Genomic DNA, 23,178 nt, shown 5'->3' with positions numbered 1-23,178 from the left:
AAGATTAGGGTTCCAAAACTATAGCATAGTATGGAGAATGACACCTAATGGTCGATTACTTGTTTGGGAGTATGGTATTTTTTAATTTTTTATGTTTTTCAAAAACATATCTATCTTGAAAAGACATTAAATTAATATTATTTTTAGTATTTTTTATAATTTTAATGTATCAATATCAAAAAATATATATATTTTTTTCAATTTAAAAAAAAATACCATTAACCACAATACTAAACAAGTGCATAACACAACGGCTCTCAAAAAAAAAAAATGTCGAACATTTTTTCATACCATGTCGCCCTGCCACCAGCTAGTCGAAAGCTGGATCCCTTAAAAAGATACGAACATGGAGAAACGGGCCTTGCGACCTGCTAACCCCTCACCAATGACAATTACATCTCTGTTTCATGTGCAAATTTTTCCACATGCAAACCCCAGCATCTCCGGTGCATCGGGAAAAACATAGTTACTAGAGCCCACATCATCGTTGACTCCACATGTCTTCGTTTACTTGGCCTTGATCTGAGACTCTTCCACAATGTTAAAGATTATGATCTTGACCAATGTAAGCATCCTATGCTACAACAGCACAGGAGCTTCCCATGATTGGGTGAGCAACATTATTCTTCCAGTTTCCGGCCCATCTAAACATGTGTATTCCCTGACATGGTGCTGCAAATGAACTTTGTTGATCTCTCACCGGATGGACCAAGACGGCAGGAAGACAGGAAGAGTTCCCATCAAATATTTTTTGGAGGAAATTCGTTTACCGCCGGATTCCTCCCTTGCAGTTCTCATCGCACATCTGTGCAGCCACCAGTATCCTTGTCTGGACCTGCTGGGATGTCCTCTTTTTCAAAAAGCCGTCTGTGATTGGAGCCACTCAAGGAATGATATCAGGGTTGGTACGCAAAACTCCAGCTGCAGGGGAGGACCCTTCCGATTAAAAATCTAAATTGATCAAACCCCATCTATCCTAGCTCACTCTTCATTGCCAATTTCCTTCCAAAGGTCCTGTTCAGGGCTGGGCAGCATTGGTAATGGGTATAACATCTGGAACCATACCCTAGTACACCAGGATGCGTCTGAGCAAGAAGCTGCCACTGCTGGAAAAAAGAAGAAGAAGAAGAAGAAGAAGCTGCCACTGCTGCAGAAAGTTGATGATACCCATGCTCTAGTTGGACAAGAACAGGGGAAAATCTACAAATAATAGTGGCAGCCTTGATGGTGTTGAGCTCCAGCGTCCCTGGGTTTAATTTGAGAAAGGAAGCAGTACGCAAAATATCAGTTGTCACGGACAAATATTAAACCATAAAATAGAAATTTGAGTGTGTAAGAATCTTCAAAAATTGATGGATCTTCAAGCAAATGTAAGTCCTTTAAGTTCTAAAGTTTCTAAGCCGAGAAACAAAAAACTAAAAAAAAAAAAAAGAGCTTATAATTAAGTAGCAAAATCATGGATACAATGTTTACTAAATGTTAAATATTATATATCACACATTTCTGGAGACAGGAATAATCAAGGAGGTTGTTGTAAACTACTCAAGCCTTTCCCAATCCTGAGTAATTCTTGTTGAAGATGGGATTAAGGGTGGGGGACTTGAGCTTCCCGATCCAGAGTCGAAGGTCTCCCATTCAGTTGTCACTGACGCGCTGCCACTATTGCCCAATGGCTTGGGATTTCTTGCCTTCAGGTTGTCTAATATCTCATGGAAATTCTGGACACGACGAACCTGTTGAAGGGAGCTATTAGCTGATGCAGCAGCATTTTAGAACAAATGTAAACCTCAATTGTAAATCTAAAAAAGCTAATGATTGAGAAATACAAACTTGGTGCTTCCCCACCCCTATATATATATTCTTTTATCGTAATGCAGAAAACTATGCTAACGCAAAAAGGTTAGATCACCGTGTTTCATGGCCTTAAGAGGGAGGGGCCATGGGAGGGGCCAGGACATGCAAAATAATTTATAAAAGAGAATGCTTGTGGTTCAAAGAAGCATAGTTATTAGACCCGACCGGAGGTTAACCCGGCCAAGGAGCCGGGTCCCGGGTTACTTGGGTTGACCCGGGTCAGCCCAAATTAACCCGGAAAAATTTTTAAAAAAATATTTGAAATTTTAATATTTTATATAAAAAAATTTTAAAAATAATTCATATGAATATAGGTTATACATGTTATAAATAATGAAGTTTAAAAGATTATTTTAAAAATGTTTTTTTATTCCACATTAAAAAGATACCATTTTAGTATATTATTCTTTTAAGTTTGAAATATTTAAACCAAAAATATTTTTTATCTCATATTGAAAAAACATAATTTTTTTCTTATGAACATAGAGTACATATACTAAAAGGCTTCAAATCTCATATCAAAAAAATAAAACATTATTCTAGCATTTATATAGTGATCTTTGAAAATGATTAATAACCAACTAGAAAATATATAAAAAGTGGGTTCTTTGGCTAGGAGAAAAAACACATTTAAAAAAAAAATAAAAAAATCCGAGTCTCAACTAGGTCGCTCGGGTCGACCCGCCGGACCGGTCCAGGTTTTAATAACTTTGCAAAGTAGAGAATAAGCATGCATTGATACGTTCTATTACAAGGCCTACTGCAATTATGACATTACTCACAACAGAGAAAGTGGTAAATCAGAAAAATCAAGAAAGTTTCAGAGACTTTTGGAAGAGATGCCGTCGTAAAGTAGAAGATGATTATACACCTTTAAACAAATAACCCCTCCACCACACACAAACAAAGAAAAAACTAGAGTGAGAGATTTTTTAGTAAGAAAGATGATGTTTTAGGCCCAGAAACAGTTCTATACATGCTTCCATCCCACAAATCCCTGCACCACAAGGTCCTTTATGTAGTCAGTACGAAGACTTAGAAGCCCTATTTACTTTACCAGAGCAAGAGTTCAACATTATTGTCTCTAGCACGCTAATCCACAGCCAGCACTACTTTCCTCCATTATTCATCAGCTTTGGTGGCATGGGCAACTTAACATTTTAAAACCACCAATGCTCTTGAAAATGTAACCCAACATGCAAAACATATGGATTTACAACTCAAATGACAGGGAGCATTTTAATGTGACACAATGATCGCAAACCCATAAACTTGATAATGATTGGCAATTCAACATGTAAACAGAAAAGAAAAGAAAAGAAAGAATAGGTTAGACCCTCCACCCCACCCCAACAACTGCCCTGTTTTTTTTTCTAGCACAGTCTCTGTTTTTCATCTTTTTTTTTATGTTCTCTGCCTCTCTCTCTATCTATATACCACCTCTACTTCCACTTTGTTTCTTCAAATCGAATAATGACAAATGGAAACACGTTGAACAGAGAAAAGAAATTATCTGGGTTCATGGTTCTTCTCTAAGCATTAAGCTATATAAAATTCAATTTTATTGAGCTATTAGAAACTAATTCGGCACTACTTTGTTTCTCTTTCTAGCAAGCATGGTTTTTTAACAAATCATTATTTAATCACAGTTTTGAGAATCTTGCACTCGTCTTTAATTCTGAATTCTTTGGAATCATTATGTTAACGACTGATTTCTTTAACCAATCTTTGTTTTCTTGACTAATTTTAATGTTCATAGTACAATTTGTATTGATCACAAACAACAGTCATGACAAAATCAAGCATCTTATTATTAAAATAAACTAATTGGTTGAGAAAGAAAACTCAATCTATATGAGACCTATGTATTCCAACTCCTACATTTTAATCATAACTTGCACAAATTTTGAAGTTAATTTCGCATCTACATTTTGTTTATGACCATTTCATGCACATCTATCCTCGTGTAAAATCACAGAATTCTACAATTGGAGTTTACAAACTGAGATTATAGACCTTCAGGCGACACATAAAAATAAGTTTCTAAGAACATTGAATCTCGAGTTTATCAGATAGAAAATCTTCTATCTTCAATACAGCATGCACATGCTACACTCAGGAGCACTTATTAGTTAAAACTCAAACAAAGCACAATTCATCTATTCGACAATGCGACAAGCAGATATAGAGAAAATCAAGTTCAACAACACAAACACAAACCTCAGCCTTTCGCTGCACCCGTGCTTCCCCTTCCGCCTCAATAGCATCCAATTTCAGCAACTGCCTCATGAGCAACTCCGAAAAAACACCAAATTCATCCTCCGAAACCCTAGTCCCGCCACTCACAGCCACTTCCAAAGCACCCACCTAAAAATCCAAAACACACAAAAATCACCACAACAATTAACAATGACAATAAAAAATCACAACAAACAATAACTCACTCTTTCCGCAAGCTTATCAATCTCCTTCCGCGTTTCGTCAATAGCTCGAAAGGCCTTCAACATCTCCTTATCGTTTCCCTTCACCTCCTCCACATTTTCCTGCATTGTCGCTGTTGATGTGTCCTCGCCTTCCTTCATCTCCATCCTCACCGCGTCCTCCAAAACCAAAATCTTGGAGTTATCCCTCACACCTGCCTCCTGCAAAGTCTCTCCGTCCTCCTTTTCGTTTCCTCTGAACAAAATCCTCTGCTTTTCCGATTCCAAACCGGTTTGCTGTTCGATTGCCTTTTTTAACATGCCCTAATTAAAAGGAAATTTATTTAATTATCACTCCAAAATCTTCTAAATTAAATCATTTTAATGGAGAAAATAAATATTAATAAAAATAAAAACGGAGAAAAATAGGAGAAATTACCGAAAGTGGAATGAGCAGGGACATGGAGATCGAGGTGGGAGGGACCGTGAGAGACGTCGATTTTGATCAAGTTATGATTAACCTGTCTCACTCCATGATTAATTTCTTCATTTTTTGAAACTCATTGAATTAATTATAAAAAATTAATTAAGCAGAAAAGGACGAGGCCTTTTTTCTCAATTCTGGGGGAAGAGAAACAGTTTGGTCGGTTTCAATGGATGGAGACTCCGTCCGAAGAGATTTTTTTATAATATAAATAAATAAATATTTTTGCATTCGAGATATATATATTTAGTACATATGCTTTTGATTTTTTCAGATAAGTACCTACTCCACCTTATTTCAGTACCCAAAATATTCTAATACTAGCAATTTAACTCGCGCTCTCCACGAGTTGTAAAATATTTTTCAAAAAACAATATTGGATATGCTATTGTAATATATTTTTTATATAAAAAAAATTAAAATATAAATAAAAAAGTTTGTACAAACATCTAATTAAATAGATTGATAATCATTTATATAAATAAATGGAAAAAAACCATTAACAATAATTTAAAAAAAAAAAAAAATGAATGTAGATCAATTTTTTTTATACCATCACCATATAATCTTAAAAAAATAAAAGAAAATATTAATTAAAAAAAATTTAAATTCTTACTCATAACCAATCAGCATCGAAATGACATGTGCTGTGGAATGATGAGATACATTCAAACCTTAAAACAGAGGATCACTCCCTCCTCACAATTATTAAATTGGTTGGTTGCAGTTGGCAATATCTTCCACGAACCACTACTGTCAAATTTATCACGGCAAGGACAAGAAAATGCATAACACTTCTTCAGGGATGTTTGAAATTAAAATAATGATTGTATTTTTAAAAAATATATTATTTTAATTTTAAAAAAATTATTTTTAATATTAATATTTCAAATTAATATTAATTATTTTTAATATTAATATTTCAAATTAATATTCTTTTTAATATTACTGCCCCTAAAGGTTTTTTTTTTTTAAAAAAAAAAAATTTTAAAGAGTTTTTCAAAAAAATATTTTCTCTTCACAAATCAAATATCTTATGGAATTCAGTTTTTTATATTTTCTATAAACTTGGCCTTTACCAAGCATGTTGATCTCTGTCTTCCGGAAATAATGCACAGTGCAAGAAACATTGTTGCAGTGCTGACTCCTTTAAGTGCATATAACTAAATCTTAATATTTGGAATACCTTCTCATCCATGTCCTCCTGCCAAACTCTTGATTGTTTCAGTTCCCCTAAAGCATTCCTCCACTCCCCTCATGGTTCCGGCCATTGTTGTAATTCCTAGAGGCAAACCAGCACATTCACTTGCCACAGATTTTGCAATTTCTTCCACTTCTGGAGGAATACATCCAATTATCTTTATGAACAGAGCCCAAGCTTCTTCCACTGAAAGAGGCTCCACTTTGATTGTCTGCTGGCAGACCATCCGCTGACAAACTTAAAATGATCGAGTTGTAAGAATTAGTTTGCATCCCTTCACTTGGATAGGAATTCCCACCTCATCAAAATCAAAACGGTTCCATAAATCATCTAAAATGAGAACCCACCGTTGTTTCTTAATTAATGCTTTTGACAGTTTTGCAGCCCTCATTGACTATATCACTCAACCCATAACATTCAAATCAATTCTTTATTCAACTTAAAACAAAATCTTTAAAACCCTAATAATTAACAAAAACAAAAGTTTAAAGTTAAAAAAAAACATTCATATCAAAACCTAAATCTTATCTTTAAACTTATTTTCTCCAACTCTCTTCTTCTCCCTTTATCTTTCCTTCTTTTCTCCTTCTCTTCTTCTTTTTCTTTATCCCTTCTCTCCTGCAGATTCTCTCTCTCTCAAATCAGGTCCCACTTTTTTTTTTCTATTTATACTTATCATATTTTATTTAATTATCACAATACCCTTTATTCATTTATACATCCTTCTAAACCTCAAATGGCGTTGTTGCCTTTTTCTATTCTCTTTTATTTTCAAAAACATCACATTCCCGGTGCTGCTAAGTGCCAAATTCTGCCGTGGATGGGAGTAGAGTTGTAACTGGAGATGCTAGAGTTGGGATATTATAAATGTGCTAGATTCTTAACCTCAGGTAAGAATGCTGGAAGTACACTTAGGTGATCAAGCCCCCGGTTGCTTGTTCCAGGATTCATTGAATTTAGTTGCTTCAGATGAACAAATTTTCAAGGTTTATGTGCTAGACCTTTTGAGGATTGAATGCGTGAAGGTGAACAGCTTAGGCAATCAAGCATGCAACAAGAATTTGCTTAAAGATCGAAGAGAGCAGCTATATGTATAAACAGAGAAATACGTTGGGACTTTTCCCACCTCTGCAAATTATTTCTAGATAATACATGTGACACAACATTTACTAATTAGATTTTACTGAACTAACTCTTAGAGGATGGCCTGGTTGCTTATAGACATGCTATAAGTTTGGCTTGGATTCTGCCAGAAATGGTTTCTTATAGCCTTGTGTTTTGTGTTGATCGCGGAAAACCCAGGATCAGAAAGAAGGTCCTAAACAGGAGTTTGGCCTTCGAGCATGCTCGCAACTTGAGACCTTGTAAGCCTAAGAGTTGGGGACGACTTGGTGCATAAGAGAGCGACATTTAGCATCACCATTGCCTCCTCTGAAGAATACTCTGACCCCTATTCTGGATCAACCACCTCCGAAAGACTCCTCTCTCTTGCAAAACATAGACCTTACAGAATCCCAGATAAATCCAAATAAGGAGGCTATAATTTATTCAAAATGGTAAAATGAGTATAGGAAGTTCAGCAGAAATAAAGAACAACAAATGCACACAAATGTTAGGCTGGAACCAAAAGATATTAGGAAACAAGACGAATTGTCTTCGGCAGATAAAAAAAAATGTCGTTTATCAGGTTGAATAGTTTGCGAATTTGACGAAACATTACATGCAACGATGAAAAATTGGCAAGAGAAATAAGAATGGCTAGTTCACTTACAGACACTATGTTCTGTTTTCCAATGAGCATTAAACCAATAATAGCTTAAAATATTTTTACAATATGCTTTCTGATGGAAGGAAGAAATTAACTCACCAAAATAGAGCACGGGACAGGCAATTGTTCTCCATGTACTCGTACACAAGCTTTAATTGGTTTTCTCCAACACAGCATCCATACAACTTTACAAGATTTGGAGGTTGCACTGCAGATATCATTCCTATCTCATTCACAAATTCACGGTTTCCTTGCTTAGATTTTGAGGAAAGCAGCATCACTGCAATCACAGTTCCATCTGATAATGAACCCTGCGTTCAATAATGAAAAGTTCCCACTATAAGAAAATAAACTCGAGAAGAGAAAGTGGTGAGAACAGAGAGATTAAGAATAATTGCCACTCTCAAAAAGTTCTTTTCTATTCTATTATTATATGCAGTATAAATATTGGTACATGGATTAGATTTTCTCAAGTCTATTTACAGAAACTTAGCAATATAAAGTAAGTCCAATCAATTACATGTATTACAAGAAGAATGTCAATTAATCATTCTGATTGAGGCATTAAAGTCTATTTACAGAAATGCAGCAATATAAAGTAAGTTCAATCAATTACATGTATTACAAAGGGAATGTCAATTAATCATTATAACTGAGGAATGCCGTTGCTTGTGATTAGGAGACTTACAAGGCTGATTTAGTGGGATCAGCAGATTGCATGAGACTGACAGATTTGATGGGATCTGCTGGTGTAATATTCTCTTTATCAACCTCAAACTTATGGCTAAGAATTAATAATTTGCTCTGCTTTCTTTATTTCCTTTAAGACAATGATGAGCCTGTGAGAGAAAGCCTATCTGGCCTTTTCCAAGGCCATTGAAGAGTAGTTGGAGTCCTTGAGAACAAGCCATTCCACAGAGTTTCATCTCATATTTTTTAGTGGTACACAAAACATCATGGAAACTCTCAAGAACATTTCTTAAGAAAGCAAATGATAATCATATTGACAATGATTGCTTTGAAAGGGAATCATTAGAGAGCCTCTGGATGGAGCCACTTACAAACGTTTCAGTTTTTCCAGCTCCCCAACATATTCTGGGACCTATCCAAATATTAAGCAGTTCCTCAAAACCCTCCATTTTAAAATCATTGTACAAGTCAAAGGTCAAGAGCATTAGCTGAAAAGGACATAAGATTAGAACTCCAACTCACAATGCTTTTATGGATTCCATATTACTCAGTGGTGGGTGAGAAGACCCTCTTCCTTTTAAGTCACTGATCCTCCTTCAAGTATCATAGAGCATGAAAGCATGGTATCATAAACATATTACATATGTATAAAAACAGAATTCAGATAGTCTGTTTGCTTACTAATCACTTAGTGTTGTCAAGGAAGCAAGGCTAGAAGGTACAGATATTCAGATATTCTGAACCTGTGTTCGTTTACTGAAGAACGCAGGTACAACGTCCCTGATAAATTATTATCATTCATCCTCCTAAAACGTGTCAAAGAAATACAAACTCAGAGAGTTTTCTAAAAGTATTATTGTTCACCATAAAATTTAGATAAAAAGATGAAGAGCATATACATATGAAAAACAATATTTGAAGAATTGCAATAACATCATTTCCACTAAATATTATAGGAAATTCAATACGTTATGGCAAAACCAAAACACTATTCATGCGCTTGCATTTTAATGTAGACTCGCTATGTTAATTTGTTTCACCTTCTTTTGTCATAAATTTTCTTTTTAACCTATAGCATCATTAGGCGCTAAATTAAAACACAATTACTTTAGGTCCAGTTTGTTTGTTGGAAAGTAGTTTTTTTTTTTAAAGTAAATTCCACGAAAGCAAATTTCAGAAAAGTGAATTATTTTCTGATATTTGGTAGTGTAATCGAAAAATAAGTTAGAAAATATTTTTCAGTGTTTGGTTTATGTCATGGAAAATGAGCTGGAAAATAAGTTATTAATGTTTTATTTTTCTCTAAGTTTATTAAAATAATAAGGAACAAATCTTACAAATTAAAAAGTCAAAATGAGAATGAAATTGAAAAAAAATATATAATTACATAAATTATCTCAAATAAAATAAATAATAATCAAAATAATAGAGATCAAATCTACAAAATAAAAATAAAAAATAAAAGATGAAGAAATTAAAATAATAATAATTAACATTTCATAAATTATTTCAAATAAAATAAGTAACAATTAAAAGAATGAGGACCAAATTTGATAGATAAAAAATTTTAATAAAAAAATGATAAGGGAAAAGCAAATAATAATTATAAAAATGAGGATCAAAGTTAATATAAAAATTAAATTTAAGAGATGAAATTGAAAAATAAATATTCAAAATAAAATATATCTATATATATAGCAATTAAAAGTTTGAGGACCAAATTTGATATAATCAACAAATAATATGATATTTCTAAATTTTTCACAACTTCCGGAAAGTATTTTCCGTCCAAATTTTTTCAAGAAAACACTTTCCTGAAAACTAAGCTAAATTTTTCTTGATTAGAAAGTGTTTTTCGTTGATCAATTTTTCTAATGGCAAACAAACACAAGAAAGTTTGGAAAGTGGTTTCACGGAAAGTGAATTCTGAGAAACAAACATAGCCTAAACATATCCAAATTAAAAGAAGTGGATAAAATGAATGGTAATTTAAAAAATAGCATGAAAAGTTCATTTTGGTCCTCTTGCTTTTCAAGTTATAAATATTCAATCCCTAAAATTATCAAAAATACAATTTTAATCCAAAACTTTATTTTTTCTTAGTTTTAGATCCCTAATTCGAGAGAGGAGAGAAAATGGTCAAATTTTGATAGAGGAAAGAGAAGAAAATCTTGGCTGACAATTATTTCAACCATGAAAGGGTTGATTTTGGTTTCAACACGTTCCTTTTAATTAGAAATGTTTTATATAGGTGTTTTTTGTTCTTTATTTTGCCTGAAAATTATAGAGTTGAGGTCTTAAAGCCTTTGAATTTAGGGTTGACTTTGGATTTTCAGGCAATGTTTTAGGTTATTTAAGTGTATGATGGTGTCTGGCGTGTATTTTGGATGTATGGCGGTGTCTTTAAGTGTATTTTGGGTTAAATTAGTTGAAAGAATAGATTTCTAGGTAAAAAAAATTCAAACCTTAATTTTTTAGGTACAACTATGATTGGAATCTAAGGAAAAGTAGGCCATGCGTCACCTACCTTTTTTTTTTTAAAAAAAAAAAAAAACCAATATGTACAAACAATAAGTCATCCGCCATTTTACAAAAATAGAAAAAAAAATTAATTAGCCCAGTCATGCAGCGAGCTTTTTTCTAATTGATCTTCTTCTCCTTTTTTCTTATTCTTAATGTTGGGCTTCTATTGATTTTTTACTGGTATTTTTTTTTATCAATTTTTATGATGTTTTTTCTTTTAATGTAATATGATTTAATTTTTTACTTAGTTTGTCAATAAAGTTTTAACATTATTTTTTCTAATATTGAAAGGCATTCTGTGTATGTAGCCCTATTTATTGTTTTTTTTATTTTTTATTTTGGGATGGAACAATGCTTTGCTAAGAGTTTTTTTTAATTATCTTTTTATTAAATAAAATATTAGTAACAAAAAATCAAAATTATTAAATATAATTGAGTCTATAGCTTATATTTCAAGATCAGATATTTATATTAACATCTATCTCTCAAATTCCAATTTGGTATTTTTGTTTAAATATAATATAGTTTTTACTTGATTTTCACATAAATAATAATTATTTTTTACTAATATGTACATCTTTATATAATATTTTTGATTGAAAGCTTTAATTGTTTTATTCACCAAATGATAAGGTTGTACCCAAAATTACTACAATTAGAGTACTAGCAAGAATTCCTAGACAAAAAACATTTAAAATCCAATAATAAAAGATAGAAAATAAAAATAAATTTTATTTTAATATATTTTCAAATAAAAAATATTTCATAAAATAATCTTTACCCATAATCTTTAATATTTCACACCATACTTCTCTCCTTTCGTGTTTAATATTTTTTTTTTAATTTTTAAATATTTATATTTAGTAATAGTTTTTTTTTCATTATAATTTAGGTATATATGGTTGTGAAATTCATTATAATATATTGGACATTTAGTTTTTTTTCCATTCATTATAAATTCATTATTTTTTTTTCCATTCATTATAAATTCATTTGTTTAAATTCATTATAATATATGGTTGTGAAAGGTCATTTTCTTAGCATTGGCATTACAAATTTGACAGTAGTGGTTCGTGGAAGATGCTGCCACCTGCAATCAATTAATGCCAACTGGCCTCTGTTTTAAAGTTGAATGTATCTGATCACCATTCCAAAACACACTTCATTTTCTCTTTAATATTTCACAGCACACTTCTCTCTTTCCCCAACTCAATATTTCTTCTTTGATTTCCCCAACAAAAACTAGACAATATGGCCGCAGAGCTTCTTCTTACGTTTGCCGTGGAGGAGTCTTTGCGAAGGATGATTTCCATAGCTGCTGAAGGGATCGGACTTGCTTGGGGACTGAATGGACAGCTGCAAAACCTCGTAGATTCTTTGACCATGATTCAAGCTGTGTTGCGAGATGCAGCAACAAGGCCAGCGACAGAAGATGGTGTGAAGCGTTGGCTGGATAAGCTTCAAGATTTAGCTCATGATGCTGAAGATGTTCTAGACGAGTTTGATTATGAACAGAAGGGAAAGGTATGTGATTTTGTTTCATTCCACAACCCTATTGTGTTCCGTTGGAAAATGGGTCATAAAGTCAAGAGGATCCATGGAGCCTTAGATGAAATCCTGAAACTTGGCGGTGATCTTGGATTGGCAAATCGCCCTGAAGTTAGGCGAGATCCACCTCGGCAGACAGATTCCTTCCTTGACAGCTCAGCTGACACCTCAGCAGTTGTAGTAGGAAGGGAGGATGATGTCTCTAAAGTTGTGGAATGGCTGACCGAATCCCAACATGTCCTTTCGGTTGTTCCTATAGTGGGGATGGCTGGCCTCGGAAAGACTACTATAGCAAAGAATGTTTATAAAGAAGTCAAGGAAAGAAAGCTTTTTGATGAAACAATATGGGTTTGTGTTTCTAATCATTTTGATGAAGTGAAGATTTTACGAGAAATGTTGCAAACGATAGATAAAACTACGGGGGCGTTGGAGAATATTGATGCAATTCTTCAAAACCTTAAGAAACAGCTGGAAGATAAAACATTTCTTCTTGTTCTCGATGATGTGTGGAATCGTAATCGTAATAAATGGAATGGTTTGAAGGATGGGTTGTTAAAAATTAAAAGCAAAAATGGGAATGCTGTTGTTGTTACAACCCGCATTAAGGAAGTAGCAAGCATGATGGAGACTTCTCCTGGGATTCAGCTCGAGCCAGAAAAACTATTAGATGATGAATGTTGGTCCATTATCAACCAAAAAGTGAGTGGGGGTGGCGGAGCACCATTAGCTGCAGACTCGGAATCTACTGGAAAAGAGATTGCAAAGAAATGCGGAGGGCTTCCATTGCTTGCTAATGTTTTGGGAGGAACACTGCGGCAAAAGGAGACAAAGGAGTGGGAGTCAATTCTAAGCAATAGATTTTGGCATTCCACCGATGGAAATGAAGCTTTGGATATATTGAGATTCAGTTTTGATCACCTGTCATCTCCATCACTGAAAAAATGTTTTGCATACTGTTCCATTTTTCCTAAAGATTTTGAAATTGAAAGGGAAGAGCTAATTCAACTTTGGATGGGTGAAGGTTTTCTTGGGCTATCAAATCAGAGGATGGAAGACATGGGCAACAAGTATTTCAACGACTTGCTTGCAAATTCCCTTTTTCAAGATGTTGAAAGGAATGAGTATGGGATGGTAACAAGTTGCAAGATGCATGATCTTGTGCATGATCTTGCATTACAGGTCTCAAAAGCAGAAACGTTAAATCCAGAGCCGGGTTCGACTGTTGATGGTGCATCTCATGTTCTTCATCTCAATCTCATTTCTTGTGGGGATGTTGAATCAACATTTCAAGCGGTTGATGCTAGAAAGTTGCGTACTGTTTTCTCAATGGTTGATGTATTGAATCGGCCTAGGAAATTCAAAAGCTTGAGAACTCTCAAATTGCAACGGTCTAATATCACAGAATTACCAGATTCAATTTGCAAGCTAAGACATTTGAGATATCTTGATGTCTCCCATACCAATATCAAAGCATTACCAGAATCCATCCCAAAGCTCTACCATTTGGAAACATTAAGATTCACTGATTGTTTTTGGCTTCAAAAGCTTCCCAAGAAAATGAGAAATTTAGTCAGCTTGAGACACCTTCATTTTGATGATAAAAACCTAGTGCCAGCTGATGTGAGCTTCTTAACACGTCTACAAACGTTGCCAATCTTTGTTGTGGGTCCAGATCATAAAATTGAAGAGCTGAGATGTTTGAATAAGCTAAGAGGAGAATTGGAGATATGGTGTCTTGAGCGAGTGAGAGACAGAGAAGATGCCGAGAAGGCAAAACTGCGTGAAAAAAGAATGAACAAATTGGTGTTTAAATGGAGTGATGAAGGTAACAGCAGTGTTAACATCGAGGATGTGCTGGATGCTCTCCAGCCTCACCCAGACATAAGAAGCTTAACAATTGAGGGTTACTGTGGTGAAAAGTTCCCATCATGGATGTCTATGTTGCAGCTCAATAATCTGATGGTGCTGAGATTGAAAGATTGCAGCAACTGCAAACAACTCCCAATACTTGGATGTTTTTCTCGCCTTGAGATTCTAGAAATGAGTGGAATGCCTAATGTGAAATGTATAGGCAATGAGTTCTATAGTAGCAGTGGCAGCACAGAAGTACTTTTTCCAGCACTAAAAGAACTCAGACTATTGGGTATGAATGGTCTTGAAGAATGGATGGTACCGTGTGGAGAAGGTGATCAAGTATTTCCTTGTCTTGAAAAGTTGAGCATTGAGTGGTGTGGCAAGTTGAGAAGCATTCCGGTATGTGGTCTTTCATCTCTTATAGAATTTGAAATTGTAGGATGTGAGGAACTGAGATATTTGTCTGGTGAATTTCATGGCTTCACGTCTCTTCAATTGTTGAGCATAGAGGGTTGTCCAAAGCTGGCATCCATTCCAAGCGTACAACACTGCACAGCTCTGGTGAAATTGGATATAGATGGCTGCCCTGAGTTGATCTCCATCCCCGGTGATTTTCAAGAATTGAAATATTCTTTGAAGATATTGTCGATGTATAATTTGAAATTAGGAGCTCTTCCGAGTGGACTGCAATGTTGCGCATCTCTAGAGGAATTGTACATATGGGATTGCAGGGAGCTTATCCATATTAGTGATTTACAAGAATTGTCTTCGCTTCGAAGATTAGAGATTAGAGGTTGTGATAAGATCAGCAGTATTGATTGGCATGGTTTACGACAATTGCCTTCTCTTGTTTATTTAGAAATCAGTGGGTGTCGGAGTTTGAGTAATTTCCCAGACGATGATTGCTTAGGCGGCCTCACCCAACTGAAGGAATTGGCCATCGGTGGTTTCTCAGAGGAGCTGGAGGCTTTTCCTATAGGAGTTTTAAACTCATTTCAACACCTCAACTTGTGTGGATCCCTTGAAAGACTGGAGATATATGGATGGGATAACCTGAAGAGTGTACCGCATCAACTTCAACACCTCACTGCCCTTGAGAGATTGGAAATATGTGATTTCAGGGGAGAGGGATTTGAGAAAGCTTTGCCAGATTGGTTGGCCAACCTTTCTTCTCTTCGATATCTTGGGATTGATAATTGTAAGAATCTCAAGTATCTGCCAAGCTCAACAGCCATTCAACGCCTCTCCAAACTGAAGGGATTGCGGGTTTTGGGGGGATGTCCGCATCTCTCAGAAAATTGTAGAAAGGAGAACGGCTCTGAGTGGCCCAAGATTTCTCATATCCCAACAATCGATATAGTATAGAGGGTACACGTGTGCAAGTAAGTTGAGATTTTAATTTTTTATGAATAAAATAGTTTAATCAAACATTTTTATGATGATTAAAAATGTTTTAATTTTTAAGGCTGCTAAATTCTTGAAAATATAATAATAATTGGTTCCACTAATATAATAATCGCATTCATTGAGTATACTTAATGTACATTCAAAGTTTATATCCACTACTTATCATGCATGCTTTCCTGTATTACTTGAAAATGGATAGCACAGCTCATCTTGTGAACAGTGCAGAAACTACGAAGCAGTCTCTCTCTCTCTCTCTTTTTTAATTCCCTTTGTATATTCAATGATACCATTCTGCATTTTCCCTTTGTATATTCAATGATACCATTCTGCATTTTGTAGTTTAGTATTGTTTCTGTTTCCAAGACTAATAACAAATTGGCTTTTTAAACAATTGTAGATGTAGTAGAACCTCCAAGACTGAAGAAAGCCATGGATTAGTTTTCTGTTGTCTTTCGCAGATAAATATACTCGTCAGAAATCAAGAAAATGGACGAAGCTGGCAGCTTATCACAAAAATAATAAGTATATTTGTCAGAAAGCAAGAAAATGAATGCAGCTGGCAGCATATCACAAAGATAGTAGTGCTTTAATATATATGGGCATGGATGTGAATTCTTACCTGAATGTAATGTAATGTATCGTCAACTATTTTGTATTGTATTTCTTTCTTAACATTTGAGAATTCAATTTTTATGAAGTTATGTATATTTCAGGGACTAAAATCCTTGTAAGTGTGGATGTCATTTGTTATCTGGGCTTTGCCCTTTCCTAAATCAATGATTTTCGTTACTGTTAAAAAAAAATAAAAATTAATGGTAGCTTGACATACTTATGGAATCGACTGAACCATATTCACCTAATCCTCAGAAAAAAATGTGTCGAATTGTCAAGAACAGAAGAATGTTCTGCCTTTTGTGATTTGTTTGAAATGACTTTTACATACTTTTGTGATGGTTTAGCATATGTATTAGCTAATATTGTCCATGCTTCCTTTGATGTTTGTGGTTGAGCAATGAACGACATGATTGTGGGTGAAAGAGAACCACGGATGGCATTGAGAAGTAATTGATCCTGTCGGATCCACAGTGTGTGTGCTGGGTTAGGTGTAGCTGTTCCTGGTATAGTTGTTGCTGGACAAGGATGTGATCCATTGAGATCATATCCTATGAAGAGAGTCTGGAATTGAAGTTTCCAGGCTAGATAGTTGTTGGAGGTAAGTTTTTACTGGTGTTTGGGCTCTACATTGATGGTGATCAATGTGCTGTGAGATTCATTTTTGTTAAGGATGGTGGTGTTGACAGGCATTGGAAGCTTGGAGGAAAAGAGAAGAAAGAAAGAAAAAAAAAACGGTGAGATGAGAGAAGAATAAGATTGGAGCTCTGATACCATAACGAGTAAGATTGAGAAAAAGCTTAATGTTCAACGTATCTCATCATATTCCAAAACACACTTCATTTCGTCTTTAAAATATTTCACAACTAATTTTGTAAAAGTTTAAATAGAAAAAAAAAAAAAAAAAAAACAGTAGAAGAGAAGAGTTATAGAAGAAAGAAGAGTTAATCTTAGTGCTTCTTTAGACACAGTTTATTTTAAAAACCAAATACCATGCCGACAGAGGCTTCTGTGGAATTTTCTTAGCCTTGGCATGACAAATTGACAGTAGTGGTTCGTGGAAGATGCAGCCAGCTACCGTCGATCAACTAGTGTTTGGATAGCTGGAAAAGAATTCACACTTGCTAGGTGCGCTTTCTATCTCCAAGTTAGCTATGGCTTCCTGTGTATCTTCTACAAATGGTTGTGTAACAATGTGATGCATGCAGGAATAATATTATTTGGTTTGTAATGGTTTTATTTCTTAAATAAATCAAAGAATTGAAGTTAATCTCTTTTCTTTTTAATTTATAAAAAATCGATTGGACAATATCCGTACCAGAGTATTTTGAGCAACCAAAAACAGAAGTACTGGAACTTTGAATACTGGGAAATCTGGCATTTCTTCCATTCCAAGCAAGCTAATGACCAAAGGAAAGCATCTCTCTGCAATTTATTTTTAGCAAAATTAATTTCAGTGGACCAGATTGATCGAACTTGTATCCATGCTCTCCTGACTACTTGGAACACCTTGCTTTAATACATCGCGAGATCCAGATATTTATCACAAGCTGATGAGTCCACTTCTTTGCCAAAAGCAGAGAGTAAAAGCATAGTCAGGGTCTGTTAAACCAACTAGCTAGAATTCATGTGGTGAAATACAAAAAACTACAAGGAAAACGAGAGATCACACAGAGACTACATCTTCCAGTATCAATTCTGTTAGATTAAAGATTTCATCTTGGTACAAGTGCAAAAGCCAAACGGATCTGCAAGTTACAGTGTGCCAGATGCGAAGCAATGTCAGAGCCCTCTCTAACAAGGAAGTGATTTTCTTTGGAGTTTTTATCTTCATTAATTCATTAGACCCGAGGATTTAAAGCTGAACTCGTTGGATAGTTAGTGTGAATAAATAAAGCAGAAAGTGGCATAAAGTTTGCATGGTGGTTTCCATGAGAGTAATCATTGCATACAGGACAAAGAAAGCGCAAGGGATTTGCACCTCTGTTTTATTTCTTTGGAGTAAAAAAACATAAAGATGCTTGCTAACTGCAATAACTTTAATAGCTAGTCTTCCACTAAGAGATCTCTCTCTCAATATACCATTGATTTCCTAATTTCTTATTTGATAAAGTTGCTTCCACTAAGAGAGAGATCTCTCAGTATACAATTGATTTCCTAATTTCCCTCACCAAACTTCTTAAACCTATAGCATGTCTTTAAACGGATCATACTGTTCTGATTCCACAAACTCGCGGATAGAACCTGAGGAGGCCAGCCGTCTTCTGAGAGTTGTTCAGTAAAATGTAATTAGTAAATGTCGTTTCATATATAGAACCATGAAAAAATATTGTTCATCTGAAGCAACTAAATTCAATGAATACAGGAACAAGCAACCAGGGGCCTGATCGCCTCCATGTACTTCCAGCATTCTTACACGAGGTTGAGAATCTAGCAGATTCAATATCCCAATTCTTGCATCTCCGGTTACAACATATACTTTTATCCTTGAAAACAGCTGCGTGTTCAATCCAGGTGCACAATTTCCACTCAATAGCATAGTCAATGAAAATCCAATCGCCCTCATGATCTCCTCCATGTCTATAGAATTGTAAATAAGGGAATATAGTGGAAAAAGCTATGATAAATTGTTGATCGCCTGAAGAAACTGCTAGAATGAACGTACAATGACGATTGCATGGACTATGAATATAAAACTGATGTCCTGTATAAGGAACATTTGCAATGTCTTCCTGGATCTTTCAGGAACAAATATCACAAGACCATCCAATGCAGGTCTTGCTAACAACGAAACAGTAGCAACTGAGCATTAGTCCTGCCCTCTTATAAAAGGCCTGCTTTATAGCATATCAACTAGTATAGTCTAGTTGATTCTTGGAAGGAACATAAATTTATTTGACTTGATTTGCCCATCCAACAATTCTGATTTGCCAAAGTTTTGAATTATATATAAATACCTCCCTGTTTTCAAAGTTTCATCAACAATGTGTTCCAAACGTTAACATTATTGAGATCAAGTATCAAATCTGATTTTATATTTGCCATTTTCTTGTATTATAACAATAACTAAAAGAAATCAGTGTTTTACTGTGGACTGCACTAGTTTTACTGCAGTCCACAGTAAAACATTGACTCCTTTAACACTAATTCTTTAGGTGGTTTGGTTTTTTTTTTTTTTAAGTTGTATTATTTTTTTTTTAGCTATTTTTTTATGTCTTTGGGATTTTTTTTTGCTTCTTTCTTTTTTTTTTCTTTTAACAAAATTTTTTTGTTTAATTTAGTTTATTAATGTTAAATTTTTTTATTTAGTTATCAGACTTTCATAATATGTTTTCCGGATTTAAACAGGTTAACCTGATTTGACAAGTTAACCGAGAATTTTTTTTTTTTTGCTTTTTATTCTTTTTAATTAATTTTGTTTGTTTAGTTTAGTTTTTTTAATGCTAAATTTTTTTCTATTTAGTTATTAGACTTTCATGATATGTATCCCGAGTTTCACAGGTTAACCTGGTTTCACGGGTGAACCCAGTTAATTCTGGGTTGACCAGTCAATTTTTTTTATTTTTATTTTCATAAAATTTTTTTGTTTAATTTAGTTTGTTAATGTTAAATTTTTTTTTATTTAATTATCAGACTTTCATGACACAGATCTTGGGTTTAACGGGTTAACATGGTTTGACGAGTTAGCCCGAAATTTTTATTTTTTTTTCTTTTTAATTAATTTTTTTTTGTTTAGTTCAATTTGTTAATGTTCACTTTTTTTTTTATTTAGTTATCAGAAATTCATGACACAGATCCCGGGTTTAAGGGGTTAACTTGGTTTGACGAGTTAACCTGAAATTTTTTTTTGTTTGCTTTTTTTTCTTTTTAATTATTTTTTTCGTTTAGTTTGGTTTGTTAATGTTAAATTTCTTTCTATTTAGTTTTTTTATTTTATTTTTTATTTTTAATTAATTTTATTTAATTAATTTAGTTTATTAATATGAATTTTTTTTCTAAATAGTTCTCTGCTGATACCTTTAGTTTTTTCCTTTTGTTTTTATGTCTTTGACTGTGGACTGCATAGTGCAGTCCACATTGAAAAGGCTGATGGCTTTTGTTTTTTTTTTTTTAATTAATTTTTTTATTTAATTTAAATTATTAATGTTAAATTTTTTTCTATTTAGTTATTAAACTTTCATGACATGGATTTCGGGTTTGACAGGTTAACCTGGTTTGACGAGTTAGCCCAGTTAATTCTGGGTTAACCCATTAATTTGTTTTTTTCTTTTTAATTATCAAACTTTCACGATGCGAATTCAAGGTATGTCAGGTTAATTTGGTTTGAAGGGTTAACCCAATTAAGTCATATTTTTTTTTCTTTTTCTTCATTAGTTTTTTTTTCTTTTTAACTAATTTATTTAATTATCACACTTTATGATACGACCTTGCAGCCAGACCCACGTCCAATGCTATTGAGTCTGGTATTGCAGTCCAGATATTTTTATGCTAAGGGTTAACCCAAGTTTAATGTTATTATTAATATTATAAATATTACTCTTGAGTCAGGTGTTGCAATCAAACATAAGATTCTGGGTATAACTTTTGCAAAAAAAAACCTAGCACTTTTAGATCTTGATTTTTTTTTTAAATACAAAAAATAATTGACCCGCGGCATTATGCATCTTGTGTACGTAACTAGTAAACACTCTAAATTCAATTTGAAGTTAGGAGTTGTCAACTTTTTGGGCCAGTGGGGCTTTCAGGGAGCTCACCTTCCATAATCTAGTGGAGTGATGGGTCACATAATACATCTGAATCCACGATCTTGGTTTAAGCTCCAAATTCCAGAGTGAGCTTCATTGTTCATCATGGAATAACTTATGTTAGGATATTTTGTGACATGAATTCTGTGATCAAGGGTGTATAGACTCCCGAACCCATCAACATTGATTTTGAACTAATCATGAATTTTATCAATTGTAACTATTTCTTTAATAAAATTAGATTGATAATTTGGAAATTAATTTGAAATTTATTTAAAAAAATATTAGAGATTCTTTTATTAAAAAAAAACAAAGAGTTACAACAAGTTCGTTTGCTTTTAAATTTTTTTTTTAAACAATCTCAAGCATGTGGGTCTAAGTTCGAAGACTCACCCACACACCTAGGCTTTCCTTGTAGTGGCCAGGGCATTAGGCATAGGCCCTTGGGTTTTTTATTTTTCTTGATTATATATATATAATATATATATATATATATATATATAAAAGAGAAAAAGTTTATTTAATAAGGCTGAGTTTATTATTCAAATTATATGTTTAATAAGTTAAGCCACGACACTTATACTATTTTTTTTTTTAAATTGATATATTTTTTAAATTTATGTTTTAATTAATATCACTTGTGAATAATTTTTTTTTATTTTTTTTTTATTTAATCTTTTTTTAATATAAACTTTTTTTAATTAATTTGTGTGTATTTAATTTTTGAAGAATTTTTTTTATTAATTTGTGTGTGTTTTTTTATCTTTTGCATGGATGAATTTTATTTTTGAAAACAAAAATGTTTATTTTTTAAATGTTATTTTTAACATGTGAAACTTTACTTAATATCTTTTTTATATTTTATTAAATTAATTTAATATGCGTGTTTTATTTTTATTATTATTTGATCGAATAAAAATTATTTTAATAAATAAAATTTAGCAAACACGATTAGGTAATTTTATTTTTTTTGTAATATTAAATATCTAGATCTATACTTGTTTCTTTATTTTTTAATTTTTATTTTTAGTTGTCGTTAATAAATATTTTTTTATTTATTAATACACATGATTTTTCTATTTATTTTATTATATGCATGGATAAACATTTTGATTTGTACTTAGAAAATTTTTAACTACAAAAATGCATTGAGAAAAGCATGCATTTACAATTTCTTTATAATGTATAAAAATGTTTGACTTGTGACAGAGCGTGGATCACATTTATGAAATGCAATCACAAGTTTGGTTAGAAAAATTAAAAGAAAAATGATTGGAATTAACAAGAAAAAAAACCATATTTTTGTTTGAATCGTTGAAGTGATATTTCTTTATACATTTTTGGTCCTTATTTGTTAAAAAAAAGTTAACATTTCAAATCACAAAATATCCTTTTTTTACATTCAAGTCCTTGTAAACTGAGAAAGAAGAGAGAACCATTGAGAAATGAAGAGGGGGGGGGGGGAACCAATTAAAACTATATATATTTTTTATTTGATGTTGAGTTTTCAAGCTAATTAAAACATGTGTTGTTGTTGGGAATAAGACTTTAGAAATTATTAAGATTATTATTATTATTATAATTATTATTATTATTATTATTTTTTTTTTTTTTTATAGTAAAAACATGTTGAAGCTAAGGTTTACGAGGCTGTAAAGCTTGGATCTGATTTCTTGGACACTAAAGGTGCTCAAAAACTATTGCAGCAGGCGAGATGCAATTTATTTTATTAGTGCATAATTAAGTAAACAACATTATATTTATTTTTATACTTGATATTAGTGTTTTTTTTATTATTATAAAATTAAATCAAAATATTTTTTAAAAAACAAAGTTCTTGATACCAACAAAATTCATTATTCAGATCATGAATTTGATATGTTATGTCGTTTAAACCAAATCAATTCAATATTTTAACATTTCAATGTTAAAAAAAAACCACCTTGAATTATTTTTTTAAAAGTCAATCCATTTTTTTTTAGTGGTTATTTAAACTATCTTTAAACTTGTTAGATCATTGAATCATGTCGTGATAATCATGTATAATTTAATTTTAAATTCAAATTAAACAT

At 32.9% G+C, this 23,178-nt stretch overlaps 2 protein-coding genes and 1 long non-coding RNA gene across 5 annotated transcripts; 1 reads left to right on the top strand and 2 right to left on the bottom strand.

Annotated features, from left to right (window-relative positions):
- Window positions 1-222: 222 nt before the first annotated feature.
- LOC118048742 (BAG family molecular chaperone regulator 4) lies at window positions 223-4,939 on the bottom strand. Of its 3 annotated transcripts, none has more exons than XM_073405430.1 (4): window positions 4,714-4,939; window positions 4,299-4,598; window positions 4,075-4,221; window positions 223-1,246 (listed from the first exon to the last, which is right to left on the bottom strand). In XM_073405430.1, the coding sequence occupies exons 1-4, from the start codon at window positions 4,735-4,737 to the stop codon at window positions 1,175-1,177; spliced, it is 543 nt and encodes a 180-aa protein (XP_073261531.1). In that variant the 5' UTR covers window positions 4,738-4,939; the 3' UTR covers window positions 223-1,174. The 3 variants fall into 3 exon arrangements, with proteins under 3 accessions (XP_073261531.1, XP_034914443.1, XP_034914451.1); XM_035058552.2 differs by lacking the exon at window positions 223-1,246 and adding an exon at window positions 1,417-1,733 and having other exon boundaries at window positions 4,714-4,936; XM_035058560.2 differs by lacking the exon at window positions 223-1,246 and adding an exon at window positions 1,629-1,753.
- A 2,110-nt stretch (window positions 4,940-7,049) lies between these two features.
- On the bottom strand, window positions 7,050-8,925 carry LOC140954745 (uncharacterized). The gene is made up of 2 exons (XR_012168242.1): window positions 8,789-8,925; window positions 7,050-8,038 (listed from the first exon to the last, which is right to left on the bottom strand). It is a non-coding gene; the product is annotated as an uncharacterized lncRNA (long non-coding RNA).
- Window positions 8,926-12,038: 3,113 nt separating this feature from the next.
- LOC118048756 (putative disease resistance protein RGA4) lies at window positions 12,039-16,446 on the top strand. Its single transcript, XM_035058569.2, has 2 exons — window positions 12,039-15,724; window positions 16,147-16,446. The coding sequence occupies exon 1, from the start codon at window positions 12,192-12,194 to the stop codon at window positions 15,705-15,707; it is 3,516 nt and encodes a 1,171-aa protein (XP_034914460.1). The 5' UTR covers window positions 12,039-12,191; the 3' UTR covers window positions 15,708-15,724; window positions 16,147-16,446.
- The last annotated feature ends 6,732 nt before the right edge of the window (window positions 16,447-23,178 follow it).

Source organism: Populus alba, chromosome 16, assembly GCF_005239225.2.
Source record: "Populus alba chromosome 16, ASM523922v2, whole genome shotgun sequence".
NCBI lineage: Eukaryota > Viridiplantae > Streptophyta > Magnoliopsida > Malpighiales > Salicaceae > Populus > Populus alba.
The sequence above is the reverse complement of the archived record's forward strand: the minus strand, read 5'-3'. Positions and strand labels throughout refer to the sequence as shown.